Genomic DNA, 25,245 nt, shown 5'->3' with positions numbered 1-25,245 from the left:
TGGTGGGACTATTTCTAAATGGAGGAACTAATTTATTGTATTTGGTAGTATTTAGCAATTAGCATAGCTCAAAAGGCCTTCTAATTAATCTTATGGGATTTTAGTTTAAATTGGACATGATACTTAGGTAGTATTTGGATTAGGTCAATAATGGTGATTTTAATTCGTGATAGGTTTTTTTTTACATCGGAAAAATTCGTGATAGTATTGGTAGAGCTTATTTGAGCGAAATTGATACATGAAAAGAAATAGATTGTCTCGTCATTATTGATGTGAAAAACATTATAGTAATAATTTACTCTTCACATATAATTCCTTAGAGATAAAAAATGACATAAATCTCTCACGGATACTTTTAAACCTATTCGATATCTATTATATCATACTTAATTAGGTACAATATAATTTTAAACATATAGAGTAAATATGCTTAGTAATTTAGAATGGTGAAATGGTAAAAGCAACTAAGGTTTGTATGGATTTGACTCCTTAACTTTAAAGTCGATTATGAAATTAAATCTCACTAGAAACTCTTTGGGACTTGGTGGTGAGTTTCGTGTTTCGATCCCCTTACCATATTGAATCATTTCTCATTACTTTGCTTTAATAATATTGGATATAGCTAGTATAGCTTGGAGATAAAGAACAATTTAAGTTTTTAGCAAATTACTTTCCTAGATCTTGTTGTCTATATCATGATTCCAGAACACCATATGGAAACTATACTATTTTTCTAATATATCTAATAGAAGTAGATTTTTTTTGTCAGATCGAAGTTAAATACTTATTAACCTTTTTGTTAACTTGTACTTAACTTTTTTTTTTTGCCAAAATAATCCTTAATCATGAACATTAGTACCTTAATTTATTGCTTTCACCAGAATACATTAATATGTACTTTAGAGATTACGTACATTACATTTTTTTTTTTCTATTTAGATGGAAATTATAGTTAGATAACAAGGTTTTGATTTTCATTTTGTCATAATCTATTTATGAATGTCTACCAGATACTCTCCCCTAATATTAGTTATATACTTATATGATTCTGCTTCAAGAATGTGGGAATTAAGTGTATATTCTTCTCTAAATATAAACAATTGTAGCAGTATTTATCTATAAATGCAACTTATTAGTTGATAAATCTTATTAGGGTACATCCTCTTTCATCTTTAAAAAAAAGTGTCAAGAAAAATAAGTTATGTGAAGTGTGACTTGCGCGAGAGAAGAATGGCTCGGCACGAGTGGTGCGCCCGCACCAAATGAAGGTGCGCCCGCACCGTGTCAGGTGCGCCCGCACCGTGTCAGGTGCGCCCGCACCGTGTCAGGTGCGCCCGCACCAAGATGTGGTGCACCCGCACCGTTCAGGTGCGCTCGCACCAAGATGTGGTGCACCCGCACGTCACTACGACAGATTTCAAGAGTGAGGCAGAACACTTTGGTGCTCCCGCACTCGAGGCATGTGCTCCCGCACATCGGGCTGGTGCGCCCGCACCTATCGGGGAGGCGAATTTTTTCCGGTTTTATTTTACTACTTAGGGCTTGTATCTTAGACTTCATATAAATATGTTTTGTCATATTTAGGGTTTTTAACCACAAAATACTAGAGAGAGAGATCAGAGAAAACACAATAGAGGAGATTAGAGAGAGTCTTTGAGATTCAATTCAATTGAATCTTGCCTATTGTATTTGTAATCGTCTCGTTCATAGTGAAACGATCTTTTTCCCTGCCTTGAGGACGTAGCTATCACGTTGATAGTGAACCTCGTTAAATCTGTGTGTCTTTTATTCGCTTTCTTATTTTTTTTCTTGTGTGTGTGCTTGGTTGTTGTGGATTCTTGTTGGTTTATTTAAACGCTTCCGCATAACAAGTTAAAATTAGTTCCAATGAATTATATAAAAGAAAAGATATAGTGATTTTTAAGAAGTTCAAATTAATTAAGCTAAATAATTGTCAAGTGAAAAGAACGCATCATTAGATTTATTAATTTTTTTTGATAATTACCATTAGATTTATTAATTAGATATGAATATATGATTGAAACTTTATTTTAAAGGGAAAATAACTAGTTTATTATTTTTGATTGGATCTTAATAATCCTAATCTAAAATTGTATTTCGTTAGATTACGTTTAAGATGAAAATCGATGAGATAACAAAGCACCTTTAAGTAGTCCTTCCTTTTATAGTTTTATCCTCCTATCATGATTTCAGGCAGCAAAAAAAAAATCTTGAATATTTCTAGTTCACAATAATTTATTATGCACTGTAAAGTAATGATATAGCCATATTTCATTTGATATAGTCAGTTTTTATTTGATATGATCAGTATTTGTATGACATAATCACTTTTATATAGTCAAGTTTTTGTATGAAATTATAATTTTCTGATATAATCAATTTTTTATGAGGTAGTCAATTTTTTTTGTATGTGATAAAGTCAATTTAAACACATAATAAATTTCTGAACCCGATCCATCTAAGATGTTTTAATCGGACAAAATATCTATCGTACATTGATAATTTGATATAGTATAGAATTTCTATTGATTAATGAGATGTACTTTTCCACTACTAGTCTAGTAGATAAATGCATGCGCTGGAGAGATGGAATGCAAAAATGAAAATCACAAGGTGTCGTAGTTGGAATAGATGGGTCACCACTCACCATCTATATTATATACTATTATTATCATTATTATCTATATTAATATATTAAAAGACGTTCCTAAATGTGGAACGGTGCCATGTAATACTCTTTCTAAAATATTTTACTCCACGTAATTCACATACAATAAAAAAAATTAGAATTTGCATAGCACAAGGTTTGATCTCATGACCTCAAAGATTATATATTAAGTCTTAACCATTAGACTAAGTGATATTTAATATTATTATTTTAAAATATAAATGAAAATTTTTCATACTTGGGGAATAGCTCGGGCCTAATAACTAGTTATGATTAAAAAAACATGTAGTTAGAAGTAATACCGAGATTCTTTTTAAAGGTAAGAAGAAGGTGCTCTAACTGGACCGTAACCTCGCTCAGGTTAACCCTAGGTCGAGTTTGCAGGCAAGGCACAAAATGCTTCTAATTAAATTTAATCCTACAATTTCAAGGTTGTGAGATACAAACCAAAGTACTACTTGGTATCGTAATACCAAGATTAGATTGTGTCACAAATCACAATATTATGTGAATAAATTAACATTTATATAAGATGACGCATCCACGAGGGAACAATACCTAAAATTTGTGGGCACCAAACAAGTTGCTAAAAATTTGCGGGACCCTTTTTTCCTCCTAAAATGCCTTTACCTAATTTTTGAACCCAATGTTCCCAAAAAAGTCGTTTTCACAATTCTTGCTTGATTGTGACTTGGTTACACTGTGTAGTTTGTAAGTACTTGTACACCATGACAAGAGTTGTGTGTTACGTGGTCGTTTTTGGCTAATTAGAAGCTTGTACTAGTATATCTTAATGAAGTTCCCCTACTGGCTACTACTTCCAATTTCTCGGCTATGCTACATTGAATTATCCACGATGTCCATGAACCCATCTATGCGGCTATAGCTTTACCCTATGGAGTATGGGGCCATCGGCTATGGGGTATTAACAAAGCATAATAGCATATTCTATATCAATTCAGGTTTGACCTAGTGGTATAGATATAGTCTCATATATAACTTCGAGGTTATGTGATTAAATCTGACTTGGGGTTTTTTGGGGTGGGATTTTCCTTACTAACTCCCCTGCAAATCTGGCTGGTTATACCTTTGCGAGTTGCCTGTTTAATAGAGTCTTTAATCTTACCGACTTTAAAAAAACAAAAAAAATAGCATATTCTATCATAAAATTATATAGGACAAGGCAAAAAAAACCTTGCAACTCGCATAAAATGTACTTACCTTCCTTCGTTTTTTACTACTTGCATGGTTTCCTTTTGCAGAATTAGTAAGCAGAGATCTAGATACAGAGATAAAAAAACGAACCTCATGTGATTTTGAGAGAGAAAGAGATAATATCTTATTCAAAAATAGAAACGATGTAACTAAATTTAAATAATTTCCTAAAATGAAAAACGATGCAAGGAATGAAAAATAGAAAGAGAATTAACTATTATGTTTTAACTTGAAATAGAAATTGACTAGACTAAAAGCTTTTTAAAAATTATTTTATATGTATAGTAAACTAATCAAACAAACTTGCGTACCAAATTTGATAATTATCCGACCAAAATGCTTTGTCACATATATGGCTTGATCCAATAAATTTGTTCACCAACTCTAATACAATACTCCTAATTGTCTAAATTGTATATATGCACCCTTTAGTAGGCAATGACAAGATAATTTTAAAACATTTTTTCCAAAGGCAAGTAATTGGTCATCATACCTTAACACTTAGCCGGTAAAATACACCCGTACTCATGGCCCGACCAGAAATCCCCTTTCACCCAAAATAGCGACCAGAATAGAAGTGAAATACGAAATAACCGATCCGAATTAAAATAGACCCGAATATGACCCAAACCTATTCGACCCGGAAATGACCTGATAATGATGATCACAACCCGACCCGAAAAGTTGTCATATTAGTTACTTTTTAAACAAATTTATGGAAAATATTGTCATGAAATATTATTTATGATTTAGCCACTGTCCATTAATTATTTAATTTACTCCCATTAGTCTTATATGTGTTTTATTTATATGTAAGATTGGAAATCCGATGTAACTCGGCCCGACATGACGCGAAACCTCACGGACCCGACCATACCCGAACACAAAGTTAATCCGATTATGATCTGACCCGTTTTGACTTGACCCGTATGACCGGTTTGCCACCTCGATCTACTTAACACTAACTCATCTCATATGCCATATATACTTTCATCATATATTCAATAAGAGAAGTGATAAATTTTGGACAAAATTGAAATTGATGAGTATAATACATTGTTTATAGAGTATACATTTGCCTGGCAAGAAATATTAAAATATATGATTTTATGAATATTACCTTTACATTGATTTTATTTATCCTATGGTAGCGTCATCAGTAGTATTTGGCTACGTTGTCAGTCTGTCAAGACCGCATATGCTCTTATAAACTGTGTTGCATGTTGATAATAGGTTTTTTGCTTCGTTAAACAAAATCCTTAAATCAAACCACCTAACTAACCACTAACCTAAGTATAATGGCAAGCAATTATTCCAGAAGGACTAAGGGTAATTACCGAAAATGTTAATTATAATAAGCTAGGCTAAGACATAGTTAAGAGATTTTTCAATTATCAACTAAAAGTAAAAACTATTAACTAAAAAGAACTAGGGTAGGGTAATTCACCAATTACTTCACTCATGAAAATAATTAGGCAAAGAAGGTGGTAGTCTAAAGAGAATGAATCAAAAGGGTCATCTAACAAATCCCTAATTACTATTTCAAGCTAAAGAGGGTTGCTCAAATTGGAAATTATGTCATATTTTCATGCAACAAAACCCCAACTCACGAGAATGAATAACATGATGACTAATATATCACTTAACTAAAATCTCTATTTGCATGCAAGTTTAATTAAGTGAACAAATAGGGAGTCAACTCTTCAATTTCATCTTTCAGTTCTTCATTGAAGTGACTAATAATTAAGTTTCCAAGGAGGCCAACCAAAAAACAATAATAAAATTCCTATTGTTCAAGTAATTTCATTTTCTAAAATAAACCCAAATATGACCCAGATGCTCATGATATCATTAATGACTTCATCCCCTCTTAAGCAAAAATAACTACTCACAAGTCATAACAAATTTCAAATGAAATAAACAACAACTAAAAACATGAAATCAAACACTAATCTAGGATGATAAAGTAAATAAAGTGAAAATGACATGAAAATAAGTAAATAAAGCAACAAAATATGAGAGAGAGTAAAAATTCTCATTAAAGTTGCAAGGAGCCTCTAAATCTTCAAGTTTCCTTCTTAGATTTTTTCAAATTTCAAGCTTTTGAACAAGTTTCTCTCACTTCTCTCTCTAGAAGATGAGAGTTTCTCTCTCTAAAAAACCCCCAAGTAAAACGTCTAACTAAGCTTATGGAGGCTATCCCTCCTCTATCTCCTTCAAAAGTTAGGGGTTCGTGCTTTTAAAAGATTTAAACATTACATTATTAAACGGGTCAAAAATAGTGATTTCCACAAAACTTGAACGGAGTGGGCGCTCTATATTGTTTGGAGCCGATTCTCCATACAATTTCACGCAGGCAGAAGGTTTTTGCGCTTCTACAGCGGGCGCTCCAAACAATACGAAGCGGCGCTCCATTGTGGCTGACACGCCCGGCTTCAAAGAGTCATATCTCTTTCATTTTTCATCGGAATCGAGATTGCAACCACTTGTTGGAAATCTATCGAGATAACTTTCATCTCCAACTTGAATCACAGAAAAATATTGCCCATGATGAAAGTTATGACCGTTTTAATGTGACCCTTATGCACAAATCCTTTCAAAAGCTCTTATTTTGCCAAAATAACTCCACTCTACGCTTGGTGCATGGTATGGAGACCTCTAAGGTTGATCCTACAACATCTAACACAAATAAGCATTACCAAACCTTATATAAATAGCTAAAATAGCTAATATGCACAAATAGGATACAAACAACTCATCTATACTAATATATTAAAAGGCGTGCGTAAACGAGAAACGGTGCCACGTGGCGTTCTCCCTAGGGAGTTTTAGTTTATGTAATCCATGTACAATAAAAAAAATTAGAAATTGCCAAGGATAGGTTTTGATCCCATGACCTCAAGTTCATGTATTAAAGTTTTAACCACTAGACCAAGTTTTAATTAGTGTTATCATATCAAAGTACAATATTGATAAATGAAAATTTTTCTTACCCGGGACATAGCCCGGGCCTAATAACTAGTTTTATTCTAAATTACGCAAAATAAGCTAGAAAATGATAAATGAAGAGGAAAACTGGCTCTAAAACATGAGGAGAAATAAGGTATTGAATGATACAAATATCACTCAACACATGCACTTTCATCTTGCTTGTGAAAACTCTTAAAATGAAAAGGCTCCCCTTCGGAGCTTTTCCTTTAGAAGATTAGGTGAAATAATGTGCGAATGACTTTTTTGCCCAATACTAACATATCACTTAATATGTTCATAAATGTCATCTTATACAAACAAAGGATAATCAACTTTTAGTAATCATCTATGTTTTAATAAATACATTTACGTGAAAAGTTAATCACATTTGTAGTCAAATCTGCTAAACAAATAGGCAAAATTATAAACTCTTTCTCTTAAATTCTATTTGCCAAACAGGATTTCTGGATTGAAGTGTTACACCGAATACAAGAGAAAATATGATATTTGTACTTATAGTTGGCACACTCTCATTTTCTCAAATCTCATTTTGTTTGGCGCCCACTGAGACCCCTTGGTAAGATACTAAGATGAAAGAATCTGAAAGACCGAAACATCTTGCAGGTTAACCTGGCTTTAATTTGCGGGCAGACACTTTGAGAGTGAGGAAAATGCTAAGCGGAACCCTCTCCCAAAATATCCCTAATGAGAATCAAACCCCCAACATTAAGGTTGAAAGGTTACTCATTTACCACTATGCCGAACTTAATTTGGTTCTCAAATCTCATATGTTGATAGGCTTTCTAGAGTTTTCATCATCTAAAGCAGTAGTTGTCTACTTGTATGTTTTTCTTTTTAAGGGTAGCTAAAGCAATAGTTGATATTTGTATATAGTATACTAGTAGTAGTGTTTATCATCCTTTTTAAGCAACTCTTTTACAAAAACTTTAAAGAGAGTGCCACTACTTCGCCATACTACATAATCTAGTTCTAGTATATACTTTTTCTTATTCTAGAGAATGGGTTGCCCATTTTACAGCTGTTTAGATAGAGACTCTACATAATTACTGGTTTAACGATGTTTCTTTGCATTGTTACTTTTTATGCCAAACAAATAAAAAAAGAAGTATGAAAGATGCAGTTTTCAGATATGGTCCAGCCCAACTTTCATTCCTTTGCTTGAGGGCTTTTGGACTTTTTTATGGCCTTCACTCAAAAGAGATATATTTATGCAAAAGTAAAAGTTGAATAAGCCGACTTTTTCCGAAATTTTACTTAACTTGTATCATATACATGTTATGGTTGAGAATCATGTGAGAGTCTAATGGTTGGAGCTCGCACCTCCTAGCTTCATGGTCGGGAGTTCGACTCTCATCAAGTTTGTTTATGGATGGAGATCTCTTTCTTATCCCTTAACTCATGAGGGTCAAGTCTACTTGGATCAATAAACCGAATAAAAAAAAATATGTTATAACTCGATCATGACTAAAAAATTACTTTATCTTTTTAGATAAAATAATTGTATCAGGTTATTGAATAAGACAACAATTGATCAAGTACTAATAGTATAGAAATTAAGATTATTATCTACTATGAATTATGATCAATGATTTCAATTACTTTTCATATTATCAGAAGATTCTGACTACGCCTATGTACACGATTACTAGAAGATTATACTTTTTTTTTTTTAATTATTATACCTATATGGTTAGTAGTATCATATATTTCATTTATACAAAAAATCTAGTTTCCTTAAAAGTATAAAAACGTCAAAATAACTTTTACTCTTTTGCTTCAAATAAATGCGATCAACTTCTCACTTTTTTAACATAGTACGGTATTCTGAATAAAATTGTAACAACTTAAACCGTCTATAACTTTTTATAAGGCAAACCAAAAAAAATAAACTATATTATTAAATTAGAGCGAGCACCAACAACAACATTCAAATGAAAATCACTCTGTATTGTTTTGGTTGATCAACCAAAGTTGGTTTACAATATTTGCACTCCCCAATTCTCGACCATTATGTTAGGGAGTTGGGGACCGTTGAACTTGGGCTCTCTTTCAATGACAAATGTGTTATTCATGATCTATCCAACACAAATATCAATTGTGAAATATGCATTCGATAAAGATATTGAGTGGCTAAACAAAAGCCACATACAACGAACTTTTTACCTATTGAACCATAAGCCTAAGTTCATTTTTTTATCTATATGAGTCACGAATGCAGTACAAAGTACAAAGAAAGGGAGAGGGAATCCGAACCTGTGACCTATCACCTCAATCTCAACCACTAAGCCAAAATATCATTGGTTATACTAAGTTCATATTGCTTGTAAAACTTAAAAGAGTACAAAGATTTTTGTTTATAACCATGTTTTTTCTATGGTTCACGTTACTCGTTTTGTTACCTCAGAATGTAAAGTATAAGAATACCTCCCTTCCCCTTTTTTTTTACTTTCGGTCCACACCATATTTCATCTATAACTATAAATCACCCATTACTTTCTATCACATCTAAGCAATTCGAACCATCGATCATATATGTTTTATTATAACCCTACATTAATATCTTTCTAACAGTCCACCTTTACTTTGTTTTATGACTTTGTGCCTAAAGCAAAGGAGTAATGTATAATGAATCGGAGGAAATATTTAACAACTTTCATTTACAAATCAAATCATATTTACTGAACAGAAATGAAGTGAATGGTGTCTTATTGTGTATTAAAATCAATAAGGGTTTTGGTTTAACTCGATATTCAATAAACATAAGTCAATATACTATTGAAACTGGTTACCAAGTAAGAATAGAAGGAATGGTATAACTGACTTGAAAGGGGTATTTCTCGTGAAGAACAACTTAAAATAATTTGCAAATCATGCTTATTTGCCTCTTATTTTTTTTCTTATTTTCCTCAACCCTTGATTATGAGAAGGGGGCAAAAGCCAAATGAGGCAGAAGAGTTTCGTATTCAAATCTCCAATACAAAATCAAAAATAATCGAAAAACAAACATACATCAGCTAAGCTCATTGACATGTTTGTGCAGGTATCTTCCTTGCATGAACAAAACAGAGTTTTACGTACCAAATACGACTACATACTTAATGATACTCTCTTCGTCCCAGAAAGATGTGAACACGTATTTTAAAGTGATAAGTTCTTTTTTTTTTTTTCTTTTTGTAGTTTTAATACTTCGACTTTTACATTATGCTTACAATAATTTTGACCATACATCGTGAGCAATTAAAAGTAAATATTAGTATGTAAAATATTAGCAGTAAAAATAAAAGTTAAGTATGTAATATGTTGTTGGTTTTATGTAAAGATATCAACTTATTTTTAAATTTTTTACTAATTAGGTAATTGAAGATATTCATGATTAAGGTTGGGTATTACAGAACGCGAAAATCAAAATATTTACAACTAAAAAAGGGAGGATGGGTTGGAATTAGTATATTGATGAATGTCTAGGGAATAAACCATCCTATGCTTAATGATCCATCATTGAATAATAAGTATCCTTATTGCATATAATATGTACTTTTTGAAAGAATAATCCTTTCTTAAAATGTAATGAAGAATAAAACAATACAACACCAGTTACACCACCATACCATGCCTAAAGACTAGACCAAAACAGCTAACTTCAACAAGCATGAACAAGAACTTGTAAACAATCAATCGAGCATCATAGATCATTTCCTCCTAGTGGTAGTTTGGTGAAGCCATAACTACCTATAAACTTATAATGGATACAAAGTTCCATATCCTATAGGGAATTCTACGTAAGCAACCTCCTCCATTATTTGACGGGAAAGTAGCTGTTGTATTTGTCGACCATATAACATCAGATATTTCTGGTTCCAAGGAACTTTGAAAATTTTCGAGCTATATATATATGTTGAAAATCGTACTCTTGCAGCCTGTGTGCAACATTAGACGTCCAGACGATATAAACACAAATCAAACCATGTATGTCATCCCAACTTCTATGACATTCATGTGTGGAACCCTCAGCACAGCAGCACCTCTCCTACAGTTTCTCCTCAAGAAAGAATAGAAGTAATTGATGACCAACTTCTTAAGGAACAAAGAATCTTTCCTTGCTCTAACATCTCCATCTGCAAGCAAGTATGTGAAACCTGAATCTACAGCTTCGCGAAGAGCAGAGAATTCATACTCTAAGCTAGGATCATCCTCTGATGACAATACACTCTCCGTGTTCTCTTCTGATTTCAGTGCTTTTGGTTCTCCTAGTCGTTGATCATGCATCAATGGAGTTCGCAGCTCATCTGCAACATCATCAGTAGCGTCTGCATCCCTTGATCTTACTGAGACACTATCAATATCCAGTTCATCATTCAAGTCAGCCTCAAGAGCAAAATCTCGAGCCTCATTTTTCAGAAAATTTTTAAGACTTTGAACTAATAGTTGTTCGAATAAATGATGGTCTTCTTTACGAACATCTTTGTAACCATAACGAGCAATGCAACGGAACATATGGTAGTCTCTAGGGCAAATTCTTCGAAAGAGAAACCGTTCTTCTTGAGGTACTACAGGAACAGGGACATATTTGATGCAAACAAAGATAATGGTAGAGTGAATGGCCGGAAGGCTTAGAAGAAATCGCCCTAATATGGATGGAACTCCACGAACAAGCTCGTTGTAGATTAATCCAATCCCCGAGACTCTTACAGTTCCAAGAGTGGATCCAAGTTCATGCATGATATCCATGGAGATTTTATCTCTCACCTCGCTCCGATACTTGAGAACACTTCCATAGTTCCAGGTGTACATTACTAGTAAGAAGCAGGAAGCAAAAGCTAAAGGAAGCCAACCACCCTCCAAAATTTTCGATAAGACTGCTGACAAGTAAATGAGCTCAATTGATCCAAATATGATAGGGAAAGCGAGAGCTATGAATATATTAGTCTGCCAGATTAATAGCATCACCACTGTCACCAAGGTTGTACTCACCAGCATGACTCCAACTTCGGCAATGCCTGAAATTATATTATGGTTATGCCATCAGAAATTCTTCTTCTAACACATATGGCATATGCAATAAGCTTCAAGTACATGTACTTTTATCGAACAGTCACTATATGCGGTGCTTCTTTTACGACTCAAGCCTCTAGCCAAATGTAGCTATGCCATATCGGACATGGGTTTGCATCTAAGTGTCCGACACCTATATGAATGGCTTTTCCATGATATTAACTCCAAATGATGTTTCGAAGTATCCATACCCATGCTGGAGTGTCAGAGATCCGACACAAGTATCCAAGGCAAATTGAAGAGCAAGAGTGACATATAAAGTACAGAAGAAAATATTACTCAAGACGCACTTTAAATACTTTCTTATCTAGTGCTATGCCACTTTTTTATCTTCGCTTGTCTAAGAAATACTTTCTTAAATCAATCTGCATCAGGGATAAATGCTAATAACTTGAGCAATTAAAGTGGGATTAGTGGATTTGATCATTTGTAGACGTGCAAGAGGTAAGACAAAGATGCTTACCATATGCATTTGCTATGTCTGTGGTATTTCTAAAAGTTGCAACCACTACAAGACACATAACCATCAAGAACCAGTTGATGACAGGGATGTAAATCTGACCCATCAGTTTCTTCGAGGTGTGAATTATCTTCAGCCTCGGGAAACATGACAGGGCCATGGCTTGCTTCGTGACTGAAAAGGTAGCAGATATCATGGCCTGACTGGCAATAACAGCAGCTAGTGTAGCAATCACAAAGACTGGCCAGAAAAGTCCTTCTACATGGCAAGAAACAATGGAAGTGTCAGCAAAAAGCCCATATGATCCAAGAAGATAGTATAGTGTAGTAACTTCATCAATTTCAAGGGTTACCTGGTACGCTTTCATAAAATATTCGTTCAGATGAGGCTGGAAACCTCATCAAAAACGCGGCTTGGCCCATGTAAGCTAACACAAGGCAGGGGAACACAACACAAGTGAATGCAATCTGCAAGTCATCATATTAAGAGATATTAAGATAAGCAGGAGTAGTAATAGAAATTCGGAAGAGTTTCACTTCCATGCAACTGAGAAAGACCTGCCTGAATGGATCGTACAGAAAAGTGACCTAGATCAGCAAACATTGCTTCAGCTCCTGCGATCACACAGCTCCAACAAATTACAATGTTAGCATAGGCAAGTTAACAGAACGTCATAAACTTCTTGAAAAGTAATTCAGCATTCTGAGAAGAAACAGCATTTCTTTAGGCTTTCAGACACAACTTGTTAGGAATTTTTCTCTGAATTAAAACAACTTAATCTGGTTAAGAAAGAACCAAGGGGATTAGTTGCAGCAGCCAAAACAATAGGAAATGTGTCATACTAATTATGCAGCAGTGATCAATTGAAGGAATGATGGTACAAAGAACGACAACAATTTGACTTATTAAAGAAGTCAAGTAGAAATTATATCTGTTGCTAACTTCATGGCAATCACAACCAAAAATACTATTTAAATCACCTGTGATGCACAAAACACAGCCGCCAAGAGCTGACCATGCTTGGATACCATTCTTCCTAAAGAAAAGGTAGATATAAGCTGGATTGAGGGCCCTTAATACCGTTACATCATATCTGAAGAGGTTGTAGATTCCTATAGATGCCAAAGAAAAGAACCACAGTGACAGCGCAGGAGCAAATGAAAAACCAACTTTGCTGGTCCCAAACCTCTGTATGCTAAACAACCCAATCAGAATGATCATTGAAACAATGACCGTAGCATCTGCCAATACAACACAGCAGAATGTCAGTCAGTCCATACGAAGCTCATCCACTGGAGAGTTAAAACTACCACATCCTATCCAAAGATACCATGACCAAATCAACATGTGAATTTTCCAAAACCTTTTATTTGATCATATGTCAGATGAATCAACCCCCCTAACATCACCATGATCTTGATTTTTACAATTGTTTTGTAGTATCTGTATCTACAACAGATAATAAAATGGAATATTCAGATTCAACATTTTGTACAAGCTCATAGACTTCTCAAAATGCAGAATACAGGCAGTTGAAGTAACTGCAAGATGTGTTAGGGGATGGCACATTGCGAGAAGATGACATAACCTTCTTACTCTATATAAGATGTAAGTCCAGCTTATAGAGCTTGATAAATGAAACACTACTGTATCTACACAAGGAACATATACTTACTGGTACCAAATCCTTTAATCTCACCCTGAAGACCACTCACAGCTGACATAACTGCACACAAAAAGCAGCAAACGATACAATACGAATAGCAAGCTAAATAGCAAAGAAGCATAACCTATAGCTTTTAGATTAGTACATACCTGACATAGCTGGAGTCAGGATACCATCCCCTATAATCAATGAAGTTCCAGTGAGAACCAAAAATAGCAGAAGGGTCTTCATAGAGGCTTTCTTTTCCAAAATCTCTCTTATGCTCAAAGCCCTTTCAAGTTCCGGAGTGGGTAGTTTAAGCTTATAGCTAGAGATCTGTTGGTCAGCTTGTTCGCGATTTGGAATCATACTGACATTGGCATACCTGCTTATAAGTGAATATAGTGCAAATGTCCCTCCTGCAGCCAATAATTGCCAGTTATTTGTAGACATGAAATAACTATTGACAAAACAAACAAGTCAGAAAGAAAGTTGGAAAATCTTGTACCTTCACCATTGTCATTAGCTTTAAGCACTACAAACACATATTTCGCTAAGGGTACAAGAGTTATTGTATACAGTATAACAGACAATGCCCCCAGAACATCGATTTCTGATGTTATAGGCACCTTGCTAAACACGTCAGTGAAGACATATAGAGGGCTCGTACCCACGTCACCATACACCACACCAAGAGTTTGGAATGCCAAGGCGAGAGTGTGCCATGTAGAGAACTCCTGTACAATGAATTAAAATGTATTCAATAACACAGCCACTAGATTTAAGAAGTTGCCAAAGTTTGCTCACAGGCAAATATATCCCATATTAGGATCACCTCCAAGCCTAAGCACTATGAGAATAATTTAGTCATTTCAAAGTCAAAGAACCATGTTTATAACTTCAAAAAAGAACTGATAATGAATCAAAATTTCTAGATCCTCCATTGCAAAATAACAGTTCCCAATTTAAGATATTAATGGTCAAACAGACACTTTGACATATGACTAGTGTTACCTAATTCGCTAAATCTACAAACTCCGATCAAAGAAATACAAATTAGAACATGAAAGTGGTATAGTTTGGTCTGTATAGCAAAACTCAGTAGCGAATTGTATCCCTCTATCCATTCTTGTACAATGAACTAGGTAAAGCTGCATGTGACAACTAATTAGTTTGTCTTTTAGACTTTAGTTGCATCAAGTTATGGTGTACAAAAACTACAACTTCTTCAGAAGATCATAATCTTATCCTGATTACTATCAAAATCACCAAGCGATGGTTGAAGTTGACATGGTTTGACCTTAAAAATGTGGTTTATCATATTGAAACGGAGAGAGTATTAATCAACCAAAAAGCACAAATATATCCCCACACCTAATCAAAAATTTCCCACTCACTTGCCTACAATGCCCAGAAATCTCAACAGACCATAGTCACTATTGCCTCATTCCCCCCCTATCTCCTTAACTTCTACAAATCCTTAAAATTTTTACACATATTACTCTAAATAATAACTACCAATTCGACAGGACAACATCAGAAAATTTTCCAAGTTCCGTAACACTTCCATGCTCAATTTCTCTCTAAAGGGCTATCCAAATTCAATTCACAACTACAATAAGAATACGTATTAATTTCAAATAAGTTCAATTCAGATAAGTTCGCACCCAAAGTTCCAACAAGTTTACTTAAGTTCCAATAGACACAATACCGGCCTTATTCAGATGAGTTCTAATAAGTTCAGATTAGTTCGATAAACAAATTCGTCAAAGAAAACACCCAAAGTAAATTAGTAATCCTACTCCACAAAATCATCTATGAAATATCAAAATCAAACATCAAAAAAGTTATGAAACAACAAGATTAAAACCTTAGAATGATGAGCATGAGCTCCAGCAATCTGCATAGCTTCAACATCTAAAGAATCAACCCTTTTAGCCTTCTTAACAAGCCTTCTTTTAACAGAACCAGAAGGTGAACCATATCTTTTCTTGAATTCATCTTCCTCTAATCTTGACCAAATTGGTGCATCTTCTGAACTCACTTCACTTCCATCTACCCACCTTGATGTTCCACTTCCACCACTTCCTACCCACCTCAAATTACTACTACTCTCTTCTACTACTATCTCTTTTCCTACCATTTTTTCACCCACAAAAATTATATAGATATAAAAAATACAACCACACAAAATCTAGTTTTTTTCTTCAAAAGAACAAATTTTTTTCATCAAATTATAGATATGGCATCAAAACATGATAAAAGATTACAACCCAAAGTCTAGTTTTTCAACAAATAAACAATTTTTTTTATCAACTTATAGAAATGGCATCAAAACATGATAAAAGATTACAACCCAAAATCTAGTTTTTCTTCAAAAGAACAAATGTTTTTCATCTACTTAGAGAAATGGCATCAAAACATGATAAGAGATTACAATTACAACCCAAAATCTAGTTTTTCTTCAAAAGAACAAATTTTTTGCATCAATTTATAGAAATGGCATCAATAAAAACAAAAAAGTTTTGATTTTTGAGTTCCTTATCTCTTGGGAAATTGAAGGGCATGTGATGAAATTTAGTAATGGCAATAATTGGAGAGTGGGGAGTTAGCAAGAGTAATGCGTCATTGTAAGGGAGAGGAGTACAAGAATGGTAATAACTGACGGTTTCAGCCACCCAATTAGAGGTGGACACGTCAGTATAATTATAGTCCTGTCACAATCTTTCTCAGTAGTACTAGGAGACACTATATAAATTATGAAATAAATTGAAAAGGTTTGACCATGATTGGTTGAGCTAAAATGGTGACTTCAATTTCATAATTTTTTTTTTCCAAGTAGCTCGGATGATTTTCTAGTTTCTACCATATTTGAGATAAGATAGGGGATCATTTTGACGAATAATAGTAAGATTTTTTTGGGGTTGGGAGGGGAGGATGATCCTTATTCATCAATCTAATATAATCTTGTTGTTTCTTTTAACAAAAAAAAGATGAATGATGTTATCAATTTTTCATTTGTGGTAACTGATAATCAAGTGTATAATATGGGTCAAAAAGACTGATTTCCTCGTGTTATTAACTTTATAAGGGAAAATAATTCGGTCACGTTGACCCGAATCCGAGTGGATTCTGATCAAAAATAGTTGATTCAAATTCGAAAAATTGTGAAACTTATTCAAACTTTATAGGAGGTGGAGGTTTAGTAAAATTTTCAAATTCAACCAGAATGTGATTACTATTCCACCTCGTCAACATATGGATTAAATCTACATTATTACTGTACAATTATGTTTGTATTATCAAAACAAACACAAATTGATGTAATTATAATGAAACGAAGGCAATCTTCAAATTAATATTTTGAACGAGATGAGTGAAACGACTCATACAAGTCTGGTCATTACGGGTCAGGTCATAGTCGGGTCAACTTTGTGCTCGAGTTGCACTCAGGTCAAGCACGTTCGGAAATACCACCATGAAATTTTGGATCATATCGGGCCGTGTCTAAATAGCTTAGGCTGGATCGGGTTGAATCGGGTTTTCAATCTCGCAAATAAATAAACCACATATAACACTAATGAGAGTAAGTTAGATAATTAATTAACAGTGGCTAAATCATATATAGTATCTCATGACGATTTTTCCTTAAATTTGTTTTAAAAGTAACTAATATGACAATTTTCGGGACGGGGTCGGATCGTCATTATCGGGTCATTGGGGTTGGGTCACTCCCGATTCAGGTCATATTCGATTTATTTTACTTTGGGATCGAGCCCAGGGTGGGGTCAGATTAGGGCAAGATTGTTATTCTTCTAGTGGAAAGCCAGGAGGGGGTTTCATTTCTATTCTAGTCATTATTTTCGGGTGGGAGAACGAGCCTCGGGTCGGGTGTTCGGGTCGGATTAACGGTATATGTCTATATTAACAAATACTTTCACATAACCGAACTCTAAATAAAAAAACATTTATCTTTACAAATTTCTAACTCAACAAAGTCACTATCATTACGTAAATAATACTTTATCTTTTTCTTTTTTAAATGCAACACTTTGACTTTTGCAATATTCACACACCTCACTTTGACCTTTTTTTAATACCAATATATAAGAGCAAAAATGATCATATTAAATATTGTTAAATGTGTTTCAATGAATATTTTCATAACATCAACTTTTTATAACTTTTATAATTACATAATTAGATATATTAATGGTTAAAGTTAAGCGTTGGCAAATATAAAAATAAAACTGTTACATCTATTTAAAAACAAAGGTTAATATAAAAAACCAAAGCTATGCATTTATTGATCAACAAAAGAAAAAATCGCTATTATAAATCCATTATTTACCGGTTGAGATCCTCTAAAATCTCTATTATATAAGGCAACACATGGGGGACACCAAAAAATAGAAAAAGGAAAAAAAGAAAAAAAAATAGAGGATAACTAACTCTTTCATTTGAATAGAAAAAGGGGGGAAAGTAGGACATTTAAACTGAACATCAGTTTTTTGAGAAAATAAAATATAAAGACATTTTTTCTACCCAATTAATTTTATTTACTACTTCATTTGTTATCATACGTTATCGCACGCATTGCGTGCATGTAAGACTAGTTCTATATGTTAAAAGGGGTAGGGCACCAAAAAATAGAATAAAGAAAAAGAAAAGAAAAGAAGTAACTACTTACATTAATTAAAAAATAAAAAAAGTAAAAATAGATAAGGGAACTACCTATTAATTGAAAAAGTAAAAAAAAGATAATAAAAAAAACATTACAAAAAGAAAACTGTCAACAATTCAAAAATTTCTAATTTATTATATATAATTAACAATTAATTTAATTTTCTAAGTCCCCTAAAAAATAACTTCCTATTTATTTTCGCACACATCGTGTGCATATAAAACTAGTTTTGAAATAACTCTACACGATGAAGTTCGTTAAATATTAGTAATTCGTTAAATATTAGTAGTTGATTAAAAAATCGGTTACTAAACTCGTCTCTCAAAAAAATTAAAACTGCTACTTTTGCTAATTGCAAACACGAGATTTCCCCCTTTCTGATCGAAAGTCGAAACCCTAAGGTTTCTTTCTCCTCACTTCCTCTCGTTTCTTTTCATCTTCAATTCCTTCAATTAATGGCAAAAATCATCTATATTATCTATCTAATTTTTCGTTTGTTTTGATTATAGGTGTTGAATCATCATCTAATTTTTTCAGGTATTAAAATTGCAGGAAAAATGGCACGAGTTTACGTTGGTAATTTGGATCCTCATGTCACTGAACGCGAGCTCGAGGATGAATTTCGAGTTTATGGCGTTCTTCGGAGGTTCAATATTTATTATTCCTTTGTTTTTTTCGATAAATTTTCACTTGTTCTTATATTCTCATTTGAATAGCTTATAGAAATGGGATAATTGATAATTGATGACTTATTGAGATATTAGTGTTTACGTTTCAGCTTATATATGTGTAATTTAGCCCTTTTTTAACCGGGGTTTAATCGATTATGCTGTTGTTTGATGGAAGATTGATTTAGAATTCATTGTGGTTGTTTATAAAGCTTTTGAATTGTCTTGTATCAATTTTGGTTTCTTATGTTAGCGTGTGATGATGATGATGCAGTGTATGGGTCGCCCGAAGGCCACCCGGCTATGCCTTTATTGAGTTTGATGACAAAAGGGATGCACTTGATGCAATTCACGCTCTTGATGGTAGCTCTTCTTATCGATTTACCTTTATTTCTTAAGATTGTAATAAGGTGGCGGATTTGAATGCTAGACTTGAGTCATATGTAGCTGAATGGATGATACATTTTTTTTCAATTTTATTCCTTTTGATATCTTAATTCATCCGGCTTTGTCCTTGTTCTGCTGTTACGTAGTTGTTTTTGTCATGTATGATTGGTGATTTTCTGGCAGTGATTGTGCTATATTATGTAAAATTAAATTTGGCTCGCATTGTTGATAGCTTAATGTCCAGCTGTGCATGTATTCCAAACCCGGGGAAATTAACGTTGCCAACTTAAACAGGAGGATTGAACGTTATTGTAGAGTTTCAGCTAATTATGTTTTGTTGTGTTTCTGCTGTTCTTGATTCTTTAATAGTTTTGCTGTACCTACCACTTATATCAAATTTTGTCTTTGAGTTCTTTTTTTTTAATTTGTTCACTGTACATGAACATATCAATAGCTGAAAGGATGACTTCAATACCTTATAGAGTGGCATGAAAGTTTCCTTGTTGACTATGTCCTTGTCAATATGTCTTCTTTGTAGGGTTTGCTTTTATTTGATGGACATTTAAATGCTGACCTTATGTTTCAATTGTCCTGGTTTCAATGTGAACCTGAAGCTCTCTATAATATACTTCCTCTTGTTTTTTAGTTGTACCATTTGACATTTACATTTGCGATGCACCACTTTTACCATTAATATCTCTAACTCTTTGGGGAGTTACCAAGGAATTTACAGAGAGAACGTTGGGGCCACAATAAAGTAGAGTGAAGAAGTATTGAAGTTGTGGTCCCCCTCTTACTCTTTGGTGGTAAATTTGTAATAAGAGTGAACTTTTTTTACTATTTGGAACTTGGTTTCACTTATTGTGATTATTCCAAATAAGGAAAACTTATTGTGAAACAGAGGAAGTATATATTAGTGAAAAGACATGGTCAAAGTGGGTTATTAGTTCAATGCCTTTATACAACTATAAGAAAAAGGAGTAATTATAAATTTGAATTACCAAGTATTCTTCATGTGATGTTCCAACATCGGCTGTTTTAATTGGACTCACAAGCAGCTTTTAAAACAGGAAGGAATGGCTGGCGAGTGGAATTGTCCCATAATGCGAAGGGTGGCGGCGGCCGCGGTGGACGTGGGCGTGGGGGTGAGGATATGAAATGCTATGAATGTGGTGAACCTGGTCATTTTGCTCGGGAATGTCGCTCGCGATTTGGTTCAAGAGGGATAGGTGGTGGACGGCGTCGAAGTCCTTCCCCTATTCGTCATCGTGGAAGTCCTGGTTATGGCCGCAGGTTTGCATTTTAGATACTGTAAATGCTTTTTCTTTTGTTCCTTTTGCGTGTATGGTTATTGTGTTTGATACTTTCTATTAGTGTTCTGGGCGGCTTTTGTGCAATCTATAGCTGAAGCTCACTTTGGGGGTTGGGGGACATCAACGTATGTGCATCTAGTTATTGGCATTTTTGTATGAACCCATGGCACGGGTAGTTGTGGGTAATATATGGGTAGTAAACGATCAATAAGATGATTTCGTTAATTGATGAGAGAAATGTCCCACTATTTTTATTTTTTTTATTTTTACTATTGATAGAACCAATGGATTTGTTCGGACTACCATCTTACGGAGGTCTCATAAATTGTTTGGCATTTCTTTTATTTTGTGAGAATTGATCTCATGAGTCCATCATTTGGCAGGAGCTATAGCCCTCGTGGTTATAGCCCAAGAGGAAGGAGGTCACCACCAAAAAGACGTAGCATATCGCCTGGATATCGTCGTGGTCGAAGCTATAGTAGGTCACCACCATATCGTCGTGTTCGCCGTATCTCACCTTATGGCTAATGGGTATGTGAAGTTCTCCACATCCTGTAGCTTCTTGCCTTGTTATTCTGATTGATTTATGTCCATTTGCTGGTAATGGCAATTTGAGTGTTCATTTTATATGGAAATTGTAGCTCATTGGAAATTGGCTTCAAGGATTTATTTTCTTTGGTTCCTTAACAGAAAGTTAAGAGATAATGGAACATTGAAAAAATGAAGGGTAGGGGAGAAAGAGAGATAAGGAATAGGGATGAATGGAGAATGCGGCATTCCATCTATGCAAACAAGAAATATTTTCTTCCATTAAGACAACAATCTTCCACCCATGGAAAACCTATTTTCATCCCATGGAAAATTATCTTCATCCCCCTACAAAACAAATGAAGGATAATGAGAAACTTTTTTCCTGGAAAATGATTTGTTCCCAACCAAACAGAACTTAAATTTTCTAAGACGAGTTGTAATGTGAACGATGAAATTCACTTAGGCCGTGAGATTTATTTTGTCAAATTGGAAATTCCAATTTCTTTGTTATTTTTGTATTTTTAAAAGGTCGGAACTGAAAGGAATTCTTTAGTATCACTTGAACAGTCTGAGTAACATATGTATGTAGGATATCAATTGTATGTTCTCCTCGCTGCACTTTGGTAGCACATCTAAAATATGTTGTAGCATAGAATCACACGCAATCCTGTGGGCCCCGAACTTACCATTATAGCTTGTATTGCTGATTACATCTTCTAGCACATTTTGTGCTTCTAGTCTTGTAAAATTTTCTTTTATTGCAGTGTTTGATGCAGGTTAATGTTGATGGAGCTTTTAGGAGGCAGCAGTTGGCAACAATAGTACTAATAGGAATGGTGGCTTGATATTACTGGATTTCTCTTTTGCGTCAACTTGCTCTCTACGCCTATGTTGTAGGTTTTTGTTATGATTGCCATTTTCTATCCTTTTTGTACTTGTTTTGTGATCATCAGCTGTTTCTTCTCACATACATCTAATCTTCTTAGTATGTTTATAATCTCTGTAAAGTTGGTGTTCTGAAAGACTAAAAGTTCATATTTTCTTTTGTGAGGTGTGGTTTAGGATGCAACGGCATCGTTTCGACACTTACTGCTTAGCTTGCTCCATTTTTTGTCTGCATCGTCATCTGCTTATCGAGTTTTCGTCGCTTCTACTTCTTAGCTTCATGTCATCCTGAATCTGCAACCTCAGTTGTTTGGCTGCCCTCGAACTTATAAATCTCATCATCTACGACCGAGCTGCTCTACTTAGACCACTGATACTGTGCTAGCCTTTCGAAGAAGATGAGACCTCTTAATCTTTTCATCATAGCTTGATTGTGAGTGCCACAGAAGTAATCAGGAGTTCTATTTCTGGATGTTGTAAAAGTGAACTCAAAAGTCAAAAAGAGTTGAAAAGGAAGTAAACAGCACATGCCTCTTTGCTTGAACATCTAAGAGTCACAACGTACTTCTCATAGTGCACTTAAGAGTTGAGAAGTAAACAGTACATCCCCCCTTTGCCTGAACATCTAAGAGTCGCAACATACTTCTCAGGGGTTCTTTATGGACTTGATCTCCCTGCTTCTTCTTGTGACCTGGTAAAAAGTACTCCTCCAATTCCTTTGTCCTTTGGGCAAAATAACATTTATTCCTGCGCAGTTTGCAGGACATCAGTGAAAGTCCTTCAGCAGGTAAGGTCCCTTTTTTCCCCTTTTCCTTTTTCGCCTGCTTGTTACTTGCTTGTGTTGCCAAATGTGTTCCTTTGTCTCTGATCTGTCTTCAACATTTGTGTGATATGTGAAACTGAATGTTCAGACATTATTATGTGAACATGACTGATGCTTTCAGTCATTTCATTTAAAATTTTGGTTGCTTGCTCAATCGAAGATGCATCCATTAGTAGAATTTTCCGTAAGGTATTTCTTATGGTTTGACCAAGGAAGGTTGTAATACATTTTGGTGCAATAGACTGGTACCACAAATTAGCGGAGCAAGTGAAGTGCAAATAGTTGAACACTTTGATACTTTGTTCCTTCGTAATATGTGGAATAATTAAGGTCTTCAACTCAGGTGTTTACTAGGACTACAATAAATGTCATTGCAAAATGATATTATGCGGAAATTCCGAGTAACTTTGAAGGGTTAATATGGAATAGTAGCGTGATTACTGGGCTTATATGAAACTGAAGCACACATATTTTGGGAAATAGCTCTTATTGTCTTGTTTGGTAAGGTCGTAAGTGGAGGTATGTTAATGAGCTCGTGTGTTGCATGGAACGTTTCATATACTTCTTCCGTAACAAAATAGATGTTACACTTTCTAAATATGGTTGTAACAAAATAAATGTTACACTTCCTTTTTAGGCAACAATCACTCTCTATCTCTCTCCTATCACATGGGTCCCCTTTTTTCTTTCTCTCTATCTCTCTCCTCTTCAAAAATTTGCCTAGAAAAGTGTGTTTTCGAAAGTGTAACATCTATTGTGTTACGGAGGAAGTATATGGTAATGGATCTTGACCTCCAGTTATGTGTTTCTTCTCCAATTATTGCTCTTGAAGTCTTGGACATTGACATGGCCCATGCAAAATTACTCTCAAATGAACTACTAATACCTCAATATATGACCTTATACCAAAAGTTGCAAACACCACCATGGTGCCACATGTGTTATTTATATGTTTCAGTAGATTTGAGATTCACCTGCACTTGTCATGATTTCTCGATTAGAAAGGGCTTGTTAGAGTTTTACTGTTCTTTATGCTGACTACTAAATATGTGTATGACATAAACGTGACATAGACTCATATCCAGGGTTCAAGATCGTTTGCATTTTCTGCCTGCTGTATGAAAGTGCGTTGTGTTTGAGCTTTTTACCTTGATTATGAAGAAACTAGAGCTTGATACATCTTTTATGTGAATGTTTGTATGCTGAATACTAAATGTGTATGACATAAAAGTGACAGACACATATCCAGGGTTGAAGATCTATCTTTCCTGTTTGCATTTTCTGCCTGATGTATGAGAGTGCGTTGTGTTCGAGCTTTTTACCTTGATTATGAAGAAACTAGAGCTTGTTACATCTTTTATGTGAATGTTTGGGACAATCTTTTCTTTGGTAACCTTTTTAACTCCAACTCAACGGTTTGTGGATAGCCTGAGAAAGTTGGTCTCGATATGGAGGTGGATCATCGAAGGCCCGGTTGATCTCCATATTTTGTTTTCATATTTGAAAGCTTACAATTGATATTTTTGTCAAGATGTAAGTTTGGCGTGCTAGTTTGTCCCAAAACTTGTTGAGACCTTTTTGGATCCTTAATATAGTTTGTGCATAAAATGAAAACAAAAGCAGGGCGGTCTTGAGCTCCAACTTCTAAACTTAATCTGTTCATTTGAGTTTTCAGCTGATAGATTACTATGTAATTTTAATTACCACATATTCTGCATTTTGGTATTGTGAAAGTAGATTCTAACGTACAATTTTTTTTAAGCTCTAGCGTAATTAGCACTATAATTAATTGATACATTTTAGATTTGGCGATGTAGACAAAGATGCAAAGCCTCCATAGTGCTTCCTGAAGCACCTAAGAGAGTGACTGGAACATAAGATGAGATGTGGAGTGTGATCGGT

The 25,245-nt window shown here is 34.4% G+C and overlaps 2 protein-coding genes across 7 annotated transcripts; one reads left to right on the top strand and one right to left on the bottom strand.

Annotated features, from left to right (window-relative positions):
* Positions 1–10,393: 10,393 nt before the first annotated feature.
* LOC104897412 (putative potassium transporter 12) lies at positions 10,394–16,668 on the bottom strand. The gene is made up of 9 exons (XM_010684283.4): positions 15,923–16,668; positions 14,561–14,789; positions 14,223–14,471; positions 14,083–14,133; positions 13,388–13,648; positions 12,969–13,021; positions 12,760–12,874; positions 12,411–12,665; positions 10,394–11,892 (listed from the first exon to the last, which is right to left on the bottom strand). Exons 1-9 carry the CDS (start codon positions 16,193–16,195, stop codon positions 10,853–10,855), a joined length of 2,526 nt encoding a protein of 841 aa, XP_010682585.1. The 5' UTR covers positions 16,196–16,668; the 3' UTR covers positions 10,394–10,852.
* A 2,325-nt stretch (positions 16,669–18,993) lies between these two features.
* LOC104897411 (serine/arginine-rich splicing factor RSZ21) lies at positions 18,994–25,010 on the top strand. 6 transcript variants are annotated; one of them, XR_008969719.1, is made up of 8 exons: positions 19,023–19,137; positions 19,246–19,382; positions 19,679–19,767; positions 20,862–21,084; positions 21,488–21,635; positions 22,400–22,528; positions 22,698–23,307; positions 24,771–25,010. XR_008969719.1 is itself a non-coding variant. In XM_057395391.1 (6 exons), the coding sequence occupies exons 2-5, from the start codon at positions 19,294–19,296 to the stop codon at positions 21,630–21,632; spliced, it is 546 nt and encodes a 181-aa protein (XP_057251374.1). In that variant the 5' UTR covers positions 19,023–19,137; positions 19,246–19,293; the 3' UTR covers positions 21,633–21,635; positions 22,400–22,685. The 6 variants fall into 6 exon arrangements, 1 of the variants encoding a protein (XP_057251374.1); XR_790618.4 differs by having other exon boundaries at positions 18,994–19,137; positions 19,289–19,382; positions 22,698–25,010; XR_007275180.2 differs by having other exon boundaries at positions 22,698–25,010.
* The last annotated feature ends 235 nt before the right edge of the window (positions 25,011–25,245 follow it).

This window comes from Beta vulgaris, chromosome 6 (genome assembly GCF_026745355.1).
Source record: "Beta vulgaris subsp. vulgaris cultivar EL10 chromosome 6, EL10.2, whole genome shotgun sequence".
NCBI classification, from domain to species: Eukaryota; Viridiplantae; Streptophyta; class Magnoliopsida; order Caryophyllales; family Amaranthaceae; genus Beta; species Beta vulgaris.
This window is presented reverse-complemented; position numbering and strand designations above follow the sequence as displayed.

What these genes read in the sequence shown, in the direction of transcription:
- LOC104897411 (XM_057395391.1), top strand. Translation starts at nt 19,294, where the DNA reads ATGGCACGAGTTTACGTTGGTAATTTGGATCCTCATGTCACTGAACGC. An exon ending in TGCAATTCACGCTCTTGATG is followed by an intron (nt 19,768 to 20,861) that starts GTAGCTCTTCTT and finishes CTTTTAAAACAG; the next exon opens with GAAGGAATGGCTGGCGAGTG. An exon ending in AGTCCTGGTTATGGCCGCAG is followed by an intron (nt 21,085 to 21,487) that starts GTTTGCATTTTA and finishes ATCATTTGGCAG; the next exon opens with GAGCTATAGCCCTCGTGGTT.
- LOC104897412 (XM_010684283.4), bottom strand. Translation starts at nt 16,195, where the DNA reads ATGGTAGGAAAAGAGATAGTAGTAGAAGAGAGTAGTAGTAATTTGAGG. An exon ending in CTCATGCTCATCATTCTAAG is followed by an intron (nt 14,790 to 15,922) that starts GTTTTAATCTTG and finishes TTCATTGTACAG; the next exon opens with GAGTTCTCTACATGGCACAC. An exon ending in AGACATAGCAAATGCATATG is followed by an intron (nt 11,893 to 12,410) that starts GTAAGCATCTTT and finishes ATATAATTTCAG; the next exon opens with GCATTGCCGAAGTTGGAGTC.